The following is a 20,273-nucleotide window of genomic DNA, read 5'->3' as shown; positions in this document are numbered from 1 at the left end:
GAAAAGTCTGCATGTAACATATATGAATTTTGTACGCACTTTTCTTGCCCAAAATACCCACTTTTCAATGCTTTCCAATGCATCATCTGTGACATATGTAAAATACATATTTGGGGGTGGGGGTTTGTAGTTTTTGTGCATCACACCAGCTTTGCAAAATCTGGTGAAGGGCATATTTCAGCTGCACCTGTCCCCTGCAAAAGATGGTCCAAACAAATTCCTCCCTAACCCTCTGATACATATTGGAAAGGTTTTTTCTGGGTCTGGTTTTAACATCTGCCTTTCTTGTTAACATTCTGCTAACAAACCAGCTATTGATTGTTTCTAATTATGGAAACACTTTGGGTACCAGAAAGTGGTACAACTAGATATAGGAAAAGGAAACAGAAAAGGTTTCTGTTGCCATGCTCCACTTAGTTCATTTCTTCCTGTTGAGTGTGGCTTGGGAGATAAGTGATTAAAGCCCCCTCATGAGTGAATTTCCTTCTTCAGTTAAATTACTGGTGACCTTTCATTCCCCACTCTTTTATATAGCAAAATAAGGATGATTGTTAATCCCTCAGCCACACTCAACCAGAAGCAATACAAGTTTCATTTAATATCCGAAAGCCCTTTTGCTGAATAACTCTGGGTGGCTGAATACTCTGAACAGTAGTTACCTGTGAGTCTCAACATTATAAAAGAAAATTGGCCACAGAAAAGGGCAACACTAGATAATATAGCACTATATTAAATTATACATGGAGGCATCATTTTTATTTCACCTCCAGCTGCTTGTGGAAAAGCAATTCCTTAGCAGTGCTAAAGAGCAAAGTTATAGGAATCAACCATGGTGTGTTTATTCGCTCTCAGTAGTGGCAGCCAGTGATGTAGAGCAAAGATGGGAAAATACACCTCAACCTGACAGCAGGAAGCTTTTACTACACATTACAAAGGGGATATCGATGCTTGCTTACCAGTTTTGGTGGCTGTCACCCAAGCAGGCAAGCCTATATTAAGTCTCCCTTGTAATGTGTAATAAAACCTTCCTGTGCCCTGCTTCCATTTAATTGAGTATTACCGTATCTTTGGTCATCCTAATGTAACGACTGGGATCTTGAAGTCTGTGTATCACCAAAGCTGCAGCTAAGGAAAATACATAGTCTTTACTTACAAGCTGTACAAGAAGACGGCTTCTGTTTGTGGTGCATATTTCCTAAAAATTAATGTCCAGAACTTGGGAAAGTAAGCACAAATGGCACACAAAGGAGCAGGAGTGGAAGGGAAATTCTGAGGCAGAGCTAAGCCTCACTTATTGTTTTGAACTCACCATGTATTCCATGTTGGATGCTGAAGGGTAGACTTGACCTCTCAGTTTATTGTGAAGCATTAGAATCTCTTCTCTGTCCGATCGAGAAATGGCTCTCTTGGTCCTTGAGTGGGGCTGCTCCTCCTGGTATTTACTGAGGATGCTTTCCAACTCGGTAGCATTGGGCAAGAAAAAGCAATGGATTCCATGGACTAGGAAGAGTAGCCCAAATGGTACGACAGTCCAAGTCAGAGTGGGACTTCTGGCCATTTTCTGCTCAGTGGAATTGGGATGAGAGAAGAAACACTCCACAAAGGGATCTCTTCTGGTCTGTGCAACAGATCTAGAAAGTGAAGAGGGAAAGTGAAGAGAGTTTAGTTATTCTCAGCCTGACACTGGGCAAGCTCTTGGGCTTCTGGGCTTCTCTGTCTGGCCTTCATGACACTACCCAAGCCACACCTTCTTCCTAGCCACACCCCTCACCATCCCTATTTCACACACGCTTTTATGTTTCTGGCTGGCTGAAACATGCCCTTGAACTCTAATGTTTCTTGCTCGCTTGGATGGAGGATGTGAGAGTGTGAAGAAATTAGGACTACTGTCCTGGAGAAAAGGTAAAATTCACATCCACTGCTCTATCCACTTTTGGCTCTGACCCTGCACACCCACCATTGGCATGTCTCCCTCAGAAGGGAATGTGGCTTGAAAAAGTTTCCTTACCCTAATGAATAATTAGTCGTAATGAAGGAAAAATGTAACAGATAAAAGTATGTTATATAATGCAGTGGGAAAGGGTGGAGATGGAAACATCAAGGAGGAAGGGTGGGAAAGCAAGTTATAAAACTTATTTTAAATTTGTATTAAATTAGGAGTTAAATTGTTAACATCTTTGGAACTCAATAAAAAATAATTGGAAAAAAGAAAAGAAAAAGCTTCTCTAACTTATAAAATGGGGTTCTTCAAGCTGTCATGTTTTTCTCCATTAAATGAAACAGAAAGCTTACATTCTTCTGTTATTGTTGTTGTTGTTGTTGTTGCTGCCCATTCTGACATTAGCTGCATGGAATGGGGGCCTCGGCAGAGCAGGTCATCCATGTTTTGGGGGGTAATGGCAGAATTCCCATTCAACATGAGAGGAATCCATTACTTGGTTCATTCCCACATCAGTGCCCCTCCTCTCAGACAGGGCTGACCCAAGACATTTTGATGTCTGAGATGAAAGAGTAGATGGCACCTTCCCATGACATATTCAGGAGCCAACTGTGCTAGCAACAGGCTCTAACTTCCAGACAGATGACAGCATCCTTTACTGTAACTGAGGGCAGCAAGCTAGTTTATGTGAAAGGCAGGCTGCATGGTGCACAAACTCTGTCCTCTGAGATTTTACTACCCCTTGCACCAAGCATCTGCTACCAGAGGTGGATGCTTCACTCTGCCTAACAGTAGGGCCAGCGTTCTCCTAGACGTTGGTAGTATTGTCTAAACTGACTGGCAGTGAGTCTTGGGGTTTCAGATAGGGATCACTCCCAGTCGTGCCTGGAGATGCCAGGGATTGAACCTGGAACCTTCTGCATGTAAAGTAGATGCCCTTACAATCTATACCCTGTATAAGCTCTTCAATAGCCCCAATCCCTGTTGATTTCCAGGTCAGCCCAGACAGGAGAAGAGGTCCTGCCAAGTATTATCATGGAAGCAGAATCCCATCTTAATGGAAAAGGACAGCAGACATTCCCAAAGAGCCAGGTTGAAGAGGTCAGCCATGAGCTATGAGCTGTTTCTGCCTGGCAGAAAAACAGACGCAGAACCCTCTGCCAGCTCCCAAAATCTGTCACCAGCAATATCAGAGCAAATGAAAGGTCCATTTTGCAAAGGAAGCACCAGGATTTTCTCTAATTTACTATATTGCTTATATGTCACTTTGCTGGGGAAAGACAAGGGTGCTGGACTGGCTCTAGAATGGTATCCGTGAGGTCTGGGGATGGAGTTGGGCAAAAAAGATATTTAGCTGCAACGATGTAAGATGAGCCCTGATGGATCTGAGATGTTGAACAATTTTAATAGTGACTTAAGAGAGCACAGGAAACATAGGCATCTGCCTTAGTTTTGAACCTGGAACAGTCTGCATGCAAAGCAACTTCTCTACCACTGAACTGCAGCCAACACTGCATACAAAGACCTTGTGACATTCCTTCTTCAGGCAGCTGGAATGGAAAGAGCTGGCCGTTGGAAAGCAAGCCAGATGCCTACACTAAGGGCTCATCCAGACTTCCTTTTGTGCCATGTTTCTCGGCACCAGTCCGGGTTTTAATGCTCCATGTCTGAGTGGTTTTTCTTTTCTTTCTTTCATTTTGTCCCAGTGAATTCCCCAGAAAACCTGTGCTTTACTGCTGAATCAGAGCACTCAGGTTTTCTGTGGATTGCCGTTTGCTCTGATTCAGCGATAAAATGTGGGTTTCCCCAGGGAAAGTGCCAGGACACAAAAGGATGCCTGGATGTGCCCTAAGTCAGTGGTAACATTGACGGAGAATGGCTTTGATGCAACAAGTACACGTGTCCAGTGGTCTCGCGCAGTCAGATTCCCTCATAGTGAGATGCTACCCATACATTTCACACATGAACAAACACTTTTCAGCTAAGCTTTTTTACCCAAAGCCATAAAGCCATTTTGCACAGATGTACTTTCCCTGCTAAAATTTCCAACTTTCCAGGCTCCTGATAAAATATTTTCATTGCCACGCCTGATGTTTAAGCACGCATGTTTATTCGGCTATGCTTTGATTACATGGTTCTTTTTGTTTGTTTATGCACTGTGTTCTTATAACACACTATATGATATATTGTGAAATATATCATCATATACATATATCATATAATCATATATGTACATATAATCATATATAATAACTGAAGTTGGGACGAATGGAACTGTCAATTTCAGTTTCTCTTTGTTTCTCACTCTTCCGGTCTTAAATTCAGTTCACATTTCCACAGCAATCTGCATTTTTAAAAGCCGACAACCTAGGGGCTGCCACTTCTGCTTGCTCTGCCTGCCAACCCCAAAAACCTGTTTGCCCTCCCTCTGCACCTGACCAACCCTCCCTTTACAACCTCACTTACCCCCTCACCTCTCCCCACACAGCTCACCCTAAACCCCACCCCCATTTAAAGAAGATGGGAGGCACTCCAGACAGTTACTTGCTAAGCCACTGTGTCAAGCACCTCCTTCCCTTCATTAAACTTGTTTCACAGAGTGGGGGGAGCACTTCCCAGCCTCTCCGTGACCACATGAACTGCAAAGTGTGACTTTTGTGTATATAAGGAGAAAAAGCATCATGGAAATTTGTCAGCACCGTAGTGTGATTCTTCCCCCCCTCCCCCCGCCCCATATGTTTGTATGCATTTCCCCCCAAAGGGAAGCATTTTTGCCTCTGTTTTTCACAAACCTATGCATTTTACATGCATTTTCCCCAAATATATGCATTTTCGTACACATTGTCTGGTGGGAGAACCATGTCGCAAAACTCACAGAAGTGCAACATTCCAAGTATAGTGCTTGTCATAAAAATTCAAAGAAAAGCAAATTCCTCTCTGTCCCTAAACTGAAGACAGCCTTGTAAAACACATTAAACATTAAAATCCAAGCATCTGGAGGCTGACACTTCTGTATAGTTGAGGGAAACTTTAGCAAGAAACATTTCTTTTTAGGCAATTCTAGCTGAAGAAAGAGAGGGAGGGAGAGGGAGACTGAGATTTTTTTTCCCCCTGCAGAGGAAATCTCTTTGAAACAAGCTCCCTTTAGAGGGGCCCCTGCCTTCTAAGCTCTGTGCATCTAAAGCATCTTCTCCACCATTCATTCTCTCCCCATCCAACAGTCACTGATAAACCTAAGGCAGCCACCCCCTCTCCTTTCTCAAACTATGTGCCTGTTAGCTTCCTGGCTGATGAGTTCACCTTTTTTTCAGGGCAAATATTGCCTTAACCTCATTCTCTTTCCAGCATTATTTGGTCCTGTCCTCGTCGCCCAACTGACACACACACCCTCCTGCAAAACCCCACTCAAGCAAGAGGCTGGCTTGGTGTGGCTAACCTCAAGCTGTTACTTTTGTAGACAGTCTGACCTACTTCAGGGGAACAATTCCTACTTTCAGAGGCTTCTCTGAGGGGGTTATAAATAGATGCTCTTCTGTAAAGCGTCCACAATGTGGCCTTTTAGCCTGGCCCATCGCTCAAGGCGGACAGCTTTTTAGGTAGGGAAGCAGACGGTTACCATAAGCCGCGTCGTCCCGTCCCTCCCCCTCCCCCCCCCCCCGCTGCCCCATCAGACCTCGCAGGCCGTCTTTCCCAAACAGGGCCAGGCCTTTGCTCGCTTGCTCTCTCTGCAGTAAAGCTACAGAGGAAGCAATGTGCCAATCTGATGTAATGTTTGTTGGCGCTCTCTCTCTCTCTCTCTCTCTCTCTCTCTCTCTCTCTCACACACACACACACACACACAGACACGCAAGAGGCAGCAAACTAGCTGCTTTATGTAGGCACACTGAGGATGGAGAGCCTGCAGGATCGGACACCTCAGCCAATTTTCTTTAAATCCTTCCAGCAGCTAGACCTTACCATGTTAACAGACAGGGTATTGTCCTTGCAATCATCCACACCATACATTTGAAGCACATTTAAAACCACTTTAAACAGTCATGGCTTCCCCCACCCATCAAAAAATTATATGTTTATTAAGGGTGCTGAGAGCTGTTAGGAGACTCCTATTCCCATCCCAGAGCTGCAGTTTCCAGATTAACAATCAATCTTTCTTCACAGGGAACTCTGGGAACTGCAGCTCTGGGAAGAGAATAGGGAAGCTCTGAACAGCAAACTGCGGTTCCCATAATTATTTGGGGGAAGTCATGACTGTTTAAAGTACAGTGGTACCTCAGGTTAAGTACTTAATTCGTTCCGGAGGTCTGTTCTTAACCTGAAACTGTTCTTAACCTGAAGCACCACTTTAGCTAATGGGGCCTTCTGCTGCCGCCGTGCCGCCTGAGCACGATTTCTGTTCTCATCCTGAAGCAAAGTTCTTAACCTGAAGCACTATTTCTGGGTTAGCAGAGTTTGTAACCTGAAGCATATGTAACCAGAGGTACCACTGTAGATCCATATTTGTATAAATATATGGTGTGAATGTGACCACTGTCTCTTTGTTCCCAGAGGTATTATTCGTCTCTGAATGGAAAATACCAGATAATGGATCATATGAGCAACACCTGACTCAATGGAGGCCACCAATTTAGTTTCCCACAATGCTCTGGAGCAGCACTAATTTAAAAGGGAATTGTGGGGGATTTAAAGGGCACCAGCCCAGCATGCATCTGTGAACCTGCTGGAACCAGGTAAGCCTGGCGGAGGCCCAACAATATAGGAGAGTGACCGCCCATTTTGCCAAGCACAGCTTCAAAGCTTGAGCTTGCTCCAAGTGACGTGGTTCACCCTTTCGGGAGAGTGTGAACCCATCTAGAACAGGTAGGGAACAACCTCCCAGTTTAGATAAACCATTCATCTAATGGAGGAATGCCCCTGTGGTAGAGCAACTAGTTTGCATGCAGTTAGGACTGGGAATGTTCCCCATTTGAAACCCTGGATAGCTGCTGTCAGTCAGTGCACACAATGCTGGCAGCTTCCTGTGTTCCTTTACACCCACCAAAAATCCTTTCCTGCCATCTATCAGATTTAGGGACCCACTGCAGTTAATTTGGGGGGACAGGTGTCAAAGTCCAGTGGCCGAGCACACATTTTGCATTATTGAGGTTGCAGGAGATGCCTAATCTGGTCAGACTATTTGCCCATCCAGTTCAGTATTGTCTTCTCTGCCAGCAGCTCTCCGGGGTCTTAGAAAGAATTCTACCCTATCACCTGGCTAAATTATCCCCCTCAAAGTATAGATTCCAGGGGTTGAAGCTGTGGCTTTCGGCATTCAAAGCTGGTGCTCTGCTATTGAGCTTTGTTTCTCCCACCCCCTCAGAAAAGGTTTCCAGTTCACTTATAACAAAAGCAGCAAACTTGCAGCCCTGCAGATGTTCATGGTCTCCAACAACATCTGGAGGGCTGTAGGTCCCCGAGTTAAGAACTCTCAACAGAGCTGCTGGGAACCATCTCACTGTCTAAGACCTAGGATAGCTGTTTTAGAGTGAGCAGCTCTCCACGTGATGACAACCACCACGTGGACCAATTTAAAGCAGCCTCCAGATGGCAACCATCATGTGTCAGAACCAGCTCTCAGAGGGATTATGAAAAGAATACACTGAGACAATCCTCTCTCCGCCTGAGAGTGCTGAGTGACTTGCAGTGTCCTGCGTGAGTAATTTACAAGATGCAGAAAGTGCTTCTCTAAAAGGAGGAGCCGGTTCAAGACTGATAAAAATCTGTGGAAGAAGAGAAGTAAACACTGGCCAAAGAGACTGGCCAAAATGTCCACAAGTTCTCTTTCCCCTCTCAAGTCATCCAGTATCCTGTCACTGACAGTGGCCAGAACCAGGAATTTCAGCAATGACATGATTTAAAATGAAATAATGAAATTATGCGCCAAGCAAGCATTGACTCGTCGGCCAGTCTCACATTCCTTGACATTCTCCAGAATCCAAAGGCTCAGAGGATCAACCTAAGGTTGTGGAATGGAATCTGGTTCAAGAAGAAAGATCCCAAACTTCCTCTGCTTAGCCTAGATCAGGCATAGGCAAACTCGGCCCTCCAGATGTTTTGGGACTACAACTCCCATCATCCCTAGCTAACAGGACCAGTGGTCAGGGATGATGGGAGTTGTAGTCCCAAAACATCTGGAGGGCCAAGTTTGCCTATGCCTGGCCTAGATCCTGCTTCTGAGCAATTCTCTCTAATTAGCTCTAACTTCAGCCTCCTGACCAGCTTTTAACTCCCCAAAAGAGCAGTAGCATGAACAAAATCAATATCCCTCTGCTCCAGCTCTATTCTTCAGAGGCTGTATCAGTCTGAACACCTGTTGCCAGAGACAGCAACAGCAAGAGATGGCTATTGCATTCATGCCCTGCTAGGGGTTTCCCAAAGACATCTAATTGGCCACAGTGGAAAGCAAGATGCTGGACTGGATAGGCCAGCAAGGCACCTTTTATATTGCTTGCTGGATCAGACCACAACCTTCTCTCAAGTCCAGCACTCCGCCTCCAGAAAGGAATAGGGAGACCAGAGTTTGAATCCTTCTCACTCCATGACCTGTGTTGGTCCCTATCTCTTAGGCTAACCTTCCTCCCAAGGTTATTGCAGGTGTGTGTGTGTGTGTGTGTGTGTGTGGAGTAGGCACAGCCTTAAATGTTGTTTGGCCTCTCTTTTGCAGAAGACTTCAATTTGACGGTCCTGAACTTTCTTGAAACTACAGTTCTGAATTTTGTACCCCTTTGAATTTTGCAATGCAGTTTCCACTTTTTTTTAAAAAAAATGCATGTTTTATAGTTCAAATGCATTTCAAGCAAGTGTTTTATGGGGAAACTGCACTGGAAAACATTGGAAAATGTGCATTTGAAGGAAATGCGTACAAATAGTGTGTCCAATTTAAATGCAATCTTTTCATGCATTCTTTCAAAGAAATCTGCACAAAACCGGATTGAAGAGATCAAGGTAGGACACCAGGAGAAATGAATGGGGTGAGCTTAGGCTGACCCATCCACCCCTGCTTGGTGGACCCTATGAATGCTGCCCAGAACAACCTGGAGGAAGAGCGTCATAAACCTAGCCAATGCTATCCAGCACTGCATGGGCGACACTCCACTTGCCCAGTGGGATTTCCTGTTGCACACAAACCCACACCCCAAAAAATCTGCTTCAAAGGGTTCTCCAACCATCTGGAGAAAATTTTGAGGGTGTATCACCAGTGGGACTGTGGGGGAGAAGAGAGATGGGGGGGGAATCCCATTGCGCCAGTGGAAGTCTGCCATGCAAGCCGAAAGGCAACACTGGATGCAGCCCCATATAAATATGTTCAGAGAGAAAAGTCCTGCTGTGTCACACACAGTCCAGATGTGGGGACAGGCAAACACTTTAATTACTCTCCCCTCCTTATCCCATCCTGACCTCGAAGGGAACTGTCTGCTCTTTATGCAGCTTAAGCTAACAGCACTGTCTAGCATTGGCCTCCAGCTGGGAGCTTGGCCGCTGCTCTTCTGTCTTGTGATAAAGGGGAGCAGAAGCAAGAGTTCTCTCCCAGCTTATGATTTCCAAGGTGCCCCTGTGCAGGGAAGCAGAGGAATGACCCGCTATTCACTTTGGAAGACTCGAGATCATTAAGCCACAGCAGGATCCCCTCTCTCTCTCAATCAATCAATTATGTAGCACAATGGCTAAGCTGCTCATCCCCCATCCCTGAATCTAAGCCATGCCTTTCACTGCCGCATTGGGTCAGGTGCCTGGTGGGTCAGGAAGAGGTTCCCCATTCCTTACACTATAGTGGGGGGGGGGGTTAAGGGAGAAGCCTGATAGACCAGACTTCTCATCAGGTGGTGGGTCCATGGACACCACATTCCTCCAAGATTTGCTGTGCTTCCTTTCTTGGAGAAATTCATTCCCAAGGGATGCCTCCTTCCAAGATGCCCAACAGCTTGGATGCCTATAAAGGAGGATCAGGCCAATTCATGGAGGATAAGGCTATCAGTGGCTGGGTTCTGCCACCACTATTGGAGGCAGTATGGCTCTGAATACCAGTCACTGGGAATCACATGCAGGGAGAACACTGATGCCACTCGTGATCTGCCAGTTGGCCGTTATGAGAATAGGATGCTGGACTCAGTGGGCTATTGGCCTGACCCAGCAGGGCTCTTCTTGCATTTCTTAAGGAGTCTGCATTGGTCTGTCTTGCTCAGTAATGTCCTCACTGACTGACAATGGTGCAACCTGTATTTGCCAATATGTGGTTGAATCCCACCTAAGAATAATGACAGCCTGGCAGCATCAGTGGGGTCGTGGTCCAGGGTTTCTGCAGCAGGGTCCCTGTCTCCAGCATCCAGTCAGCATGAAACGGGAGCCTTTTGAGCCAAAGCTAAGTATTTAGGAACACTGAGAGCAGAAGGTGCTTCCATTTCAAAAGAATAGTGTGCAGCTTCTGTTCCAAACAAGGGAACTTCATGGAAAACATGTAACTCCAAAAGTAGATGTTGGATTGCTCCAAGTCATTTGCCCATGTATGTGTACAGAAAATAGTAGCTGAACGGCAACACATGGAGGTTCTGCACTGATTGTTGCAAAGCACCCCTAATTATTAATATTGTATAATGATAATATTGTTGTAGAATCTTAGAAAGCTGCATAATCTTGGAAGGGTGTGAGGGGACTTGACGGTGACTGTCACGAAGGTATCCTGTGCTTCTGAATTGGCCACTGCACTCCTGGGAACCACGCTTAAATTGGAAACAAAAACAAAGCAGGAGAAGCTTTTGCTGTTGTTGCTGGCACCCAATTGTCTCAGGAAACAATGAAGTGCAAGAAAGCAAAAGTAGCAGAGTCAGCAAAGAACGATGGCCCCAAAGGCTAAATACAAAGGTTCTTCCCCTGGGATAAAAGAGCGACATGCAAACCAGCTGAGATAGCAAGCAGTGGATCACCAGAAGGATCTTAATAATTGGGCAGGGTATGCCTGGAAGAGGCCCTTTCTCTGGTATACCTGGGCTCCCAATACCGTAATTTAGGGCTTTCTATACCACCACCGACCCCTCAAGTCAAGCTCTCGTGGGCTCACAGGATTTGAGATTCCTTCCAAAAAGAAAATTGCCCAAACAAAACTGTGTTTGTGTTGGAAGTTTTTGGTATGCGCCTGAAGTTCTTTTGAAAGGATCTTGCTGCCATCTAGGCAGCTGAATAAACTTTGCTTTTGTTTTAAGCAAGAGGGTGGGAGTGGGGAGGAGGAAGGAGGAAACTGTAGGAGCATGGCCTCCTTTTCAATCCGCCGGGCTTAGGCTACGGATGCCGCGTCAACATCTGGGATGGATCAGAAAGCCATGAGTCGGCAGAAAAAATGCCTCCTGGTGCAGACCCAGGAGAAGCCTCATGTGGAAAAAGAATCTGGAGGGATGGAACAAAAGGGAAACCTTTGGTATGATCAGTTGAAGTGATATTTGATCTGGGAACAAAAGCAGAGTCACCCCACACCCCTGGCTTGAGGCAGGATTGGCCAATAAAAGAAGCCCCTGTTCTGTCACACTTCTTGCACAGAGTCCCATCAGCTATGATTCCCAAGAGCAAACTGCCTTCTTAGAAAATAAGGCATGGTGGATCTGTGCATGAGCACAGCATTCAGCAGGTGAAACTATCAGATGAATGCTTGGCCAAGTGCTCAGAGCATTGCTTTGTGTTTTTGCAAAGAGATTTCAATCTATGCTGTACATGGAACCCTGAGAACTGGGATTTGGAGAAAGGACTATAGCTCAGTGGTAGAGCACTTGCTTTGCATGCAGAAGGTCCCAGGTTTAATCATCAATGGCATCTCCAGGTAGGGTCAGGAGAGACTCCCGTCTGAAACCTGGGAGAGCCACTGCCAGTCAGTGTAGACAATACTGAGCTAGGTGGACCAGTCACCTAACTTGGTATAAGGCAGCTTCTTGTGTCCCTGTGTCTGTATTTTATTGGGGAGGGAATGTAGATGTTTTGCCTGCTCTTTGAGGAGGGGTTTCTCTGCATTGTCAGTTTGTCTTCTGTGAAATGGGTACATTGACAGATTCTGAAATGTGCCCCCAATCTCCCTCCAGAAAGGTTGGGGACCCCTGTCTTCATATTACAGATCTGTTTAAAAACTTGATAGGTATTTGAACTGTGCAGCTCAATAAACAGATAATGGTTAATTCTCAACCGGGAGATGGGATTAATCCTTCCAGCAGCCACAGCAGTCCATGCTGAACTCACATTCTCAACACAGAGATTTGTCCCATCTTGAAATCAGCCCATAGGATCTAATAATCCCTTTTAAAATTATAGCCCACTTAGTTTATAGGCCATAGAAGCCTATTCATTCTACCCCAGCCCAAATAGTCAACCCTTCTGATTCTTAAGAGTACATAGCAACCCACTGAAGAGCTGACTAGTTAAGGATATTGTTTTTTTTCCTTTTTGCATTTAGCAATTCTTACACCATTAACCAAAATGAACAACATGTTCTCTGGTTGTTCTTCAGCATCAGCTATGTTCCCGCAAAAATATATTTTAACCAACGATAGCTGCAATCCTGTACATGTTGTTCCAGGAGTAAGCAAGCCCCACCAAACAGAGTAGGATTTAGGCTTGCGTAAACATGCATAGCCCTGGATTAGTACAGAGCAGTCCTATGCATGTCTACTCAGAAGTACCGTTTAATGGAACTTACTCTCAGGTAAGTATTTACAGGATAACAGCCTAAGTCGTGTGAATCTGCTGAAGACTGCCATCCGCCATGGGTTCCTAATAGAAAGAGCATGATGGAAAATGAGGAGTTTCAGAAGGGCTGAATAGATGGGAGCAAGCCTATTAGGATGTGCCAGCTTTAGAATGAATGATGTTGCTTTAATATAACTTGTAAGCAGCTTGCTATTTCACACAAGTAGCAGCTTGTTTAAGGTGAAGACCCTGTTGGACTTTACCCTTCATCAGCCCCAGCCCAGAAGATTCATAGCTCAGTGGAAAAGCCTCTGCCTTGCATGCAGAAGGTCTCAGGTTCCATCCCCCAATGGCATCTCCAGGTAGGGCTGGGAGAGTCCATCTGCCTGAAACCCTGGAGAGCTGCTGCCAGTCCGTGTAGACACTATTGAGTTAGATGGACCAACAATCTGACTCAGTGCAAGACTATGTTGTATGATCCTATCATAAAGGGAGCTGGAATCCAACAACATCTGTGCAGCCACAGGTTCCCCCCCATTCCTGATTAAAAAAACAACAACTCATCCAACATCTAGACAGGTAAATACATTATTGCTGAGAACCAGTGTGGTGTATTAGGACCCGGGAGATCTAAGTTCAAATCCTCAGTCATCTAGGAATATTGGTCCAGTCACTGTTTCTCTGCCTAACCTACCTCAGAGGGGTGTTGTGAGGAAGAAATGGGAGAGGGGAAGAACTATGTCCACTATCTTAACTCCTGGGAGGAAAGATGGGGTTTAAATGTCAGAATAAATAAATAAAACTATCCAATATTTTCTGACAATTATTCAAATTACTACGTCTTGGGTCTACTGGCACTCAAGTCAGCAGTTTTTAATGAGCTAATGTGGGAGGAAGAGAAAGTAGGTTGTATGCCATGCTGGCCCTACTCAGAGTAGACCCATTGAAGTTAATGGGCATGACTAATTTTAGGTGCATTGATTGCAGCAGGTCTACAATCAAGCACAATGTAAATTCTTTAGTCATCTTCACTGAAGCATTTACTAGCAGGCAATGCATGGAACAAAGGTTATCCATGCATAAGATGAGGAGAGGTGAAGATTGCACCAGATGCTCTGCTGTGTTCCATAAAACATTGAGCAAAAATGATCTGGTTCAGGAGACAGACATACCAAGGACTCAGCCCTTGTGAGGGAGCAAGTATATAGCCTAGCAGACACAATGTTGGCTTTTGGACTGGGTTAAAGTTGTAAGTGGACAAATATGAGCCTGTCAGTCACACTCTTTCAGTTTGCATAGAGCTGGCATGGATGGATGTGGACGCATGTGAGTTTCATTTAATAAATAAACTCAGTCACCTTTTCATTAAAAATAAAAAATACACATAGCTATAAAACAAAGTGGATATACAACTTAATATCAGCTCCATCTAATAATAATAATTGCTCTTGTTTGCCACTTTCTTTTTTTTAAATAATTCTCAAAGGGATGTATCTAGAGCCAGTATGGTGCAGTGGCTAGAGCATTTGACTTAGACCTGGGAGACCAGGGTTCAAATCTCCACTTAGTCATGAAGCTGAACCTCACAGGGTTGTTGTGGGGATTAACTGAGGAGGGGAAGAACCATGTATACCACCTTGAGCTCCTTGGAAGGAAAGGTGGGACATAAATGCAATTTTTAAATAACCGAGTCCTCTTTGGAGTAGACCCATTGAAATTAATGGACCCAAGTTATTGGCGTCCATTCATTTCAATGGGCCTAGCTCTAACTTAAGTTGGATGCAATCCAAAGAGCAGGCTGAAAATGCAAGCAAATAAAAGCATTACACAAAAAAGAAGACACAAAAATAAAAGCACAGAGCCAAAATGGACAAAACTACCCCATGCCTCTGAGGAAGCAGATGAGGGGAAGGAGTCCGGATTCACTGGCTATAAATCTCCAGAGCCCCTGAGACTGATCTCTAAGGATCAGGCTTAGAATTCTCACTTAAAATGCTACGCCCTCTGGATTCTTTAGGGGCAAGAACACCGATTGTAAGGAATTTTTTTTAAGGAAGAAAATCGGCACTCACCTTTGCAAAATATGAAGAAGGAGGGGGAAGGAGACCCTCTTTGTTATATTTACTCCTCTGGAACCTGCGGGTGGCGAAGTCTCTTATTTCAAGTATTAGGAGAGGCGGGCAGACGAGAAGCGGGAAGAAGAGTGTGTACTCCGTCTCTCTCCCAGGACCTCAGAGCAACTGTGGCAGAGCAGTGTCTGGTCTCTTGCTTTATACCATCCTGTCTTTCCTCCTCCTCCTCCTCCTCCTCCTCCTCCTCCTCCTCCCCCCTCACTGCCCACCCCTTATGACAAGATACGAGTGAATCATTTCTCTTTCCCTGGAAGATGCGCTTCCTTAGCAGCATCTGAGCCTCTGCAGGAGAGAAGGGGCTTTGCACTGAAGGCGAAGTTCAACAGATTTGACTGAAACTCCCTCCACCAAAAAACAAAAAAGCCGCCTCTCCTCCCTTCCCATCCCCGCAGTCTTCCCTTGAACAGAACCTAACGTGTGAAGTTAAAAGGAGACGGTTAGGGCAGCTGAATAATTGCTGCCAGATTTTTTTCACTGCAATCCCTTCCCCAAAAGTGTTGCACTTGCCCCAACGAACAGCGCCAGGGAGAAGCGTAGACAGGAGCAATCCATTTTGGTAACCAGAGTGAAATGGGCAAGCTGGCTAGACGTCTCCTCCTGCCTGAGAAAGTGGATTGGCGAGATAAGGGGGCGAGGGAGGGACCTTAGACCGGGAGCGAGCGAGCGAGCTTCGGGCTTGTGGTGTTTACTTTGCGCGTGTTTTACTAGAATCCCCAGATCCATCCATCACGCGGACCCAGGCGCAAAAGCGCGCGGAGTCCAGGAATTTGTTTTAAGCAGCAAAACTGGATGTGGAAACTCACAGTTCTGAGCTCTCTGGCATTTTTATTTTAATCTACTTCTGGCTAGTCCGAACTATCTTCATTCCAGCAGGGCAATTTTAGGGCGGGAAGAAATTGGGGGACACAAATCCCTGCTGAAAAGCATCCTGAGATCTGCCGGTAGATCCCCGATCCGCCTGCCCCTGCCTTCACTTTCAGAGGAAGGCACGGGCTGACCTCTTTGGCCGGAGTGGCTGCAGAATTGGCCGCGCGCCTCCTCCCTACAAATGCGCATGGCGTTTCTGCAGGCGCTGCTTCCCTCCGGCTCTTAGATGCTGCTATGGCTGCGCTCGGCTCCGAAACGCGGCTTCCCCACTGCCCAGGCGGGCTGACTGGAGGCACTGCCGAGAGTCTCCTTTCCGAAGCTGCGAGAGGTTGACGGGGTGAAGGAGCATAGGAACATGAGACGCTGCCTTATATCGAACCAGACTATTGCTCCAGCTAGCTCGGATGTTAAGTGCACTGGCTGGCAGCAGCTCTCTTTCAGAGGAGACTTTCCCAGCTCTCCCTGCATGGAGATGCTATGGGGGATTGAACCAGGGACCTTCTGCATGCGACAGAGATGCTCTGTCACTGAGCTGTGGCCATTCCCATAGCTCTTGCCTTTGCAACCTCACTGGTGTAGTTAGCTGAGATGTAATGAGCTATTCCATCTGCAGTCAAGGTCACTTCCAGACAATCTGTATATTGAGCATTTGCTCCCATTGGCTTAGGACATTTCCAGTCTGTCACTGTTTTTTTAGATGTGATGCAATCACATGCCAGCAAGTTCTGTTTATGCAATTACAGTTGATTGGGAGGTCTTGCACAGTAAACTGCAGGAAGTGAAGTGATGGGGAAATGTATTGCAATGCATGAATACAAAAACACAAGAAGAGCCTGCTGGATTGGGCCACCTCTGGGAAGCCCACATCAGGATTTGGCCACAACAGCGCTCTGCCCACCTGTGATTCCCAGCAGCTGGTATTCAGAAGGGTACTGTCCCTGACAATGGAAACAGAACATAGCCATCATGACGGCGCTGTGGTCTAAACCACAGAGCCTCTTGGGCTTGCCGATCAGAAGGTCGCTGGTTCGAATCCCCAGGTGAGCTCCTGTTGCTCGGTCCCAGCTCCTGCCCACCTAGCAGTTCAAAAGCACGCCAAAAGTGCAAGTAGATAAATAGGTACCGCTCTGGTGGGAAGGTAAATGGTGTTTCCGTGCGCTGCTCTGGTTTCAGTGTTCCATTGCAACAGAAGCGGCTTAGTCATGCTGGTCACATGACCCGGAAAAACTGTCTGCGGACAAACGCTCGTTCCCTTGGCCTGTAAAGCAAGATGAGCATCGGAACCCCAGAGTCATCTGTGACTGGACTTAACTATCAGAGGTCCTTTACCTTTACCTTTTATTGCTTTGATGTACTGTTGTCTAACTTTCTCACAAAGAAATCAGAGTAACTGCTCATTAAATAACCAAAACGCAATACAGAATTTCACAAAGCACTGTGGAATGCCTTCCCTATTGCCCATTGTGAAACACCATCCATCTGTTGTTTCAGGTGTCTTATAAAGACATTTATTTTTCCACAGGATTTCCCTGTTGTGGATGAGATCGGATGCTGTTATTACTGAAATTCTGTTTCCACCTGTTTTTAAAATACTATTTTAAATGTTTTAAATCTCTCCTTTTACAATACGTGATTGCTTTTTAGATGTATGTTTGTCTTCTTCTCAGATACTTTAAAATAGCAAGCAGTTTAGAAACGCGAAGGAAGGGAGGGAGGTTAATTCCAAACTCTTGTGCAACAAACATACTCCCACCCATTTTTTGTGTGATCAGGAAGGTGTGGAATAATAATTGCTTGACACAGCTTATCAGCTTCCTACAAACAAATCAGAATATGAATGCTCATTAAATAGCAAGTGTAGCCTAAACTTCCTGCAAACTTTGTGCAAACAGATCAGGATGTTTGCTCTATAAATAATCAATGTGGAAGTGATTTGAGTCCTGATTAGGTTGTTGTTGTTGTTGTTTTGCATCAGCCTCTGAATCTCTTGTCCATTTCTTTCAGAGTACCTGGGCACGCTGCAGAATGCAGTGCCAGTGAGACCGCAACCCACATTCTTTTCTCCCTCCCAGATTGACTCATTTGAGATAAACAGGGCAAGCCACTGCGTAAGTTGCCACAAACCTTCCAGAAACATGTAAGTGTCATAAGCCATGATGCAAAAAGTAATCAGAAAAAACCTGAGCCCAAGAAGTTGGCATGTTCATAGACCATGTTTCCAAAGAGGCAGCTTCCTGTACCCTGAAGAACATTAGGGGGAGCTCTGATGCTATACTCAAGAGCTGTCCCACTTGAGGAAAAAATGATATTTTAATAACAGTGATTATTTTTTAGCTCCCTGAAAAAGTCTGCTTAATGTAATGGAAAGGTTCTGTTGGTGTGATCCTTTATCAAAAAGGATCGATTGTTTCACCGTCATTCATATTCCAAGACAGTATGTCTAGAAAAAGATTGTGAGACTACACATTGAAATATTTGATTGATTGATTGATTGATTGATTGGTTGGTTGGTTGATTGATTGATTGCTAGCAGCTTGGCTAGTCCAAAGTACTTTTATTAGGACCAGGTTTGATTAGGCAGGTTAAGATGACAACTTATGCAGAGCTGGCCAGATTAACAGAAAGAATACAATACCAGGATGAACAGAAGTTTCAAGAAAACTGGAGTAAATATTTGATGTATATAAAAGACAATTGTAAAGCATTAAAGACACTGGCTTGGTTGGAATAACTCTCACAATGGGTGGAAAAATAAGCTAATTAAACAAAATACATAAGGTTAGAAAATATATGATACTTACCGAAGGGGTGGAGGGAAGTCCGAAGCTCAGCAGAGCTAAAGATAATTATGTGGTGCATATATGCTATAAACGTGTTGTAAATGTATGTTTACTGAAAACAATAAAAAATTATTGGGGGGGGGGGGACCAAAGTACTTTTATTAGGACCACACAAAAGGTCAAGAAATAGTGAGCAAGCTTTCATGATTTCCAGGACAAATGACAAAGCGTTCTAGAGAACAGGATGCTGGACTAAATGAGCCATTGGTTTGATGCATCAGACTCTGTGTTCTTATGAAGAACTCACAAGGTGGCTCACTATTTTGGAGACATGTAGGAACAACTCCTAATAAAGCTCTTTCCCAGTGGTGGATTTTGGGCCTTCAAAAAGTGTACTAGACTGGTCAAGAATGGAAGAAGACCCCTGTTGGATCAGAGAGAATGGTTCATCTATCTCAGTCTTTGGCCCTCCTTGCTGGGGCTGATAGACGCAGCAATATCTGGAAGGCCCATCCAGTCTGGCAACCTGCTTCCTACAGTGGTTAACCATTACCTCCACAATGAGCATATGAAAGCCACCACTCCTTTGTGCTGTTGTTCTCCAACAACTGGTATTCAGTAATACATTGCCTCTGGCCGTGGAAGTTCCATTAGGGCTCGTCATGACTAATGGTCATCTGCAGACGTCTTCTCCATGAATATGTCTGTGATACCCCTTTGATACCATTCTAAACTACAGGCTATCACAACTCTTGGCAGCAAATTCTTTAAATCAACTGTATGTTCTATGATGTAGAGAAGAGATGGGTAGAAGGGGAACTACTATCTCTGGATGATTTGCAGTAGATTAGCAGAGGTGTCAGACTCCCAGTTGTCTACCAAAGGCAACAGCTGATCTTCCAATGTCATATATGTCACAGAGGTGTCACAAAAGTCTCAGCATTTCCTGTCGCAGGTTCCATACTGTGGAACAGACTTCCAGCAGAGATTCAGGAGGCACCCTTGCTTTTGACTTTTAGGTGTCTTTGGAATACATTTTTACACTGACAAGTCTTTGTAGCAGTTTAATTGTTAATTTTTTAGCAGTCATTCTAATGCTTCTCAGTATCATTTTTAACAGTGTTTTATATTTTAGGGTTCTACACCGCTCTGATATTTTATGATATGGTGGCACAGAAGCACTTTAATAAACAAGCAAATCAGTGCCCTTTTGTATTCTAAGTTGGACAGGACATTTGCTACAGGAAAAAAAAATCAATAGGCACAAATCTGCCATCAGAAATGGCAATATCCAAAAACCTATGGGAGATCATTGCATCCTCCCAGGACAATCTAATGGACATTAAAGTGGTCATTCTGGAACAAAGGGACTTCACAGGAAGACTGGAACATAAAATGAGTGCATTGCAATTCACCAACATGTGTCTATCACTTCTGGATTGAACTGGGACAATGGATTTTCATCACAAAGCAGGAGTTAATTGTCTCACCAATGCCAGGATGTCTGTACTGGCAATACAACTGCTTTTTGACAATGGTCACAAGGGTAATAGTGTAATTATCACTGTTTGCACTTGTTCCTTAAGACCTCACAGTTTTCAGTTCAGCTTTGTGGGTCTGTTCTTGCAACTGAAGATTATATCATGCCTTCTATGAAGTCTACAGAAGCTTATGTTAAGCTTTAAGGTTCTTATTTCATTGTTTTCACCACAATCAACTTACCTGACCGCCCCTCCAGAAACATATATTTGGTGAGCGTTTTGCTCTGTGTGTAAGGTCTCGCTTCAGATACTTTTCATGGGATAAATAGGGAAGGTGAGCAGCAGCACACGGGCTAAACTGATTGCCAAAGCCATA

General features: G+C 44.8%; 1 protein-coding gene across 1 annotated transcript in view; it reads right to left on the bottom strand.

Moving 5' to 3' along the window:
• The window catches only part of CRISPLD2 (cysteine rich secretory protein LCCL domain containing 2), a 45,143-nt gene extending 30,215 nt beyond the window's left edge, over nucleotides 1–14,928 (bottom strand). Inside the window, exons 1-2 of the mRNA XM_028740082.2 lie at nucleotides 14,710–14,928; nucleotides 1,310–1,631 (exon numbers count right to left, since the gene is read on the bottom strand). Of these exons, the coding sequence (XP_028595915.2) occupies nucleotides 1,310–1,558 (249 nt within the window). The 5' untranslated portion in view covers nucleotides 1,559–1,631; nucleotides 14,710–14,928. The remainder of the gene's footprint in view (nucleotides 1–1,309; nucleotides 1,632–14,709) is intronic.
• Nucleotides 14,929–20,273: the final 5,345 nt, after the last annotated feature.

The sequence above is a fragment of the Podarcis muralis genome, chromosome 7, assembly GCF_964188315.1.
Source record: "Podarcis muralis chromosome 7, rPodMur119.hap1.1, whole genome shotgun sequence".
Classification (NCBI taxonomy): Eukaryota; Metazoa; Chordata; class Lepidosauria; order Squamata; family Lacertidae; genus Podarcis; species Podarcis muralis.
This window is presented reverse-complemented; position numbering and strand designations above follow the sequence as displayed.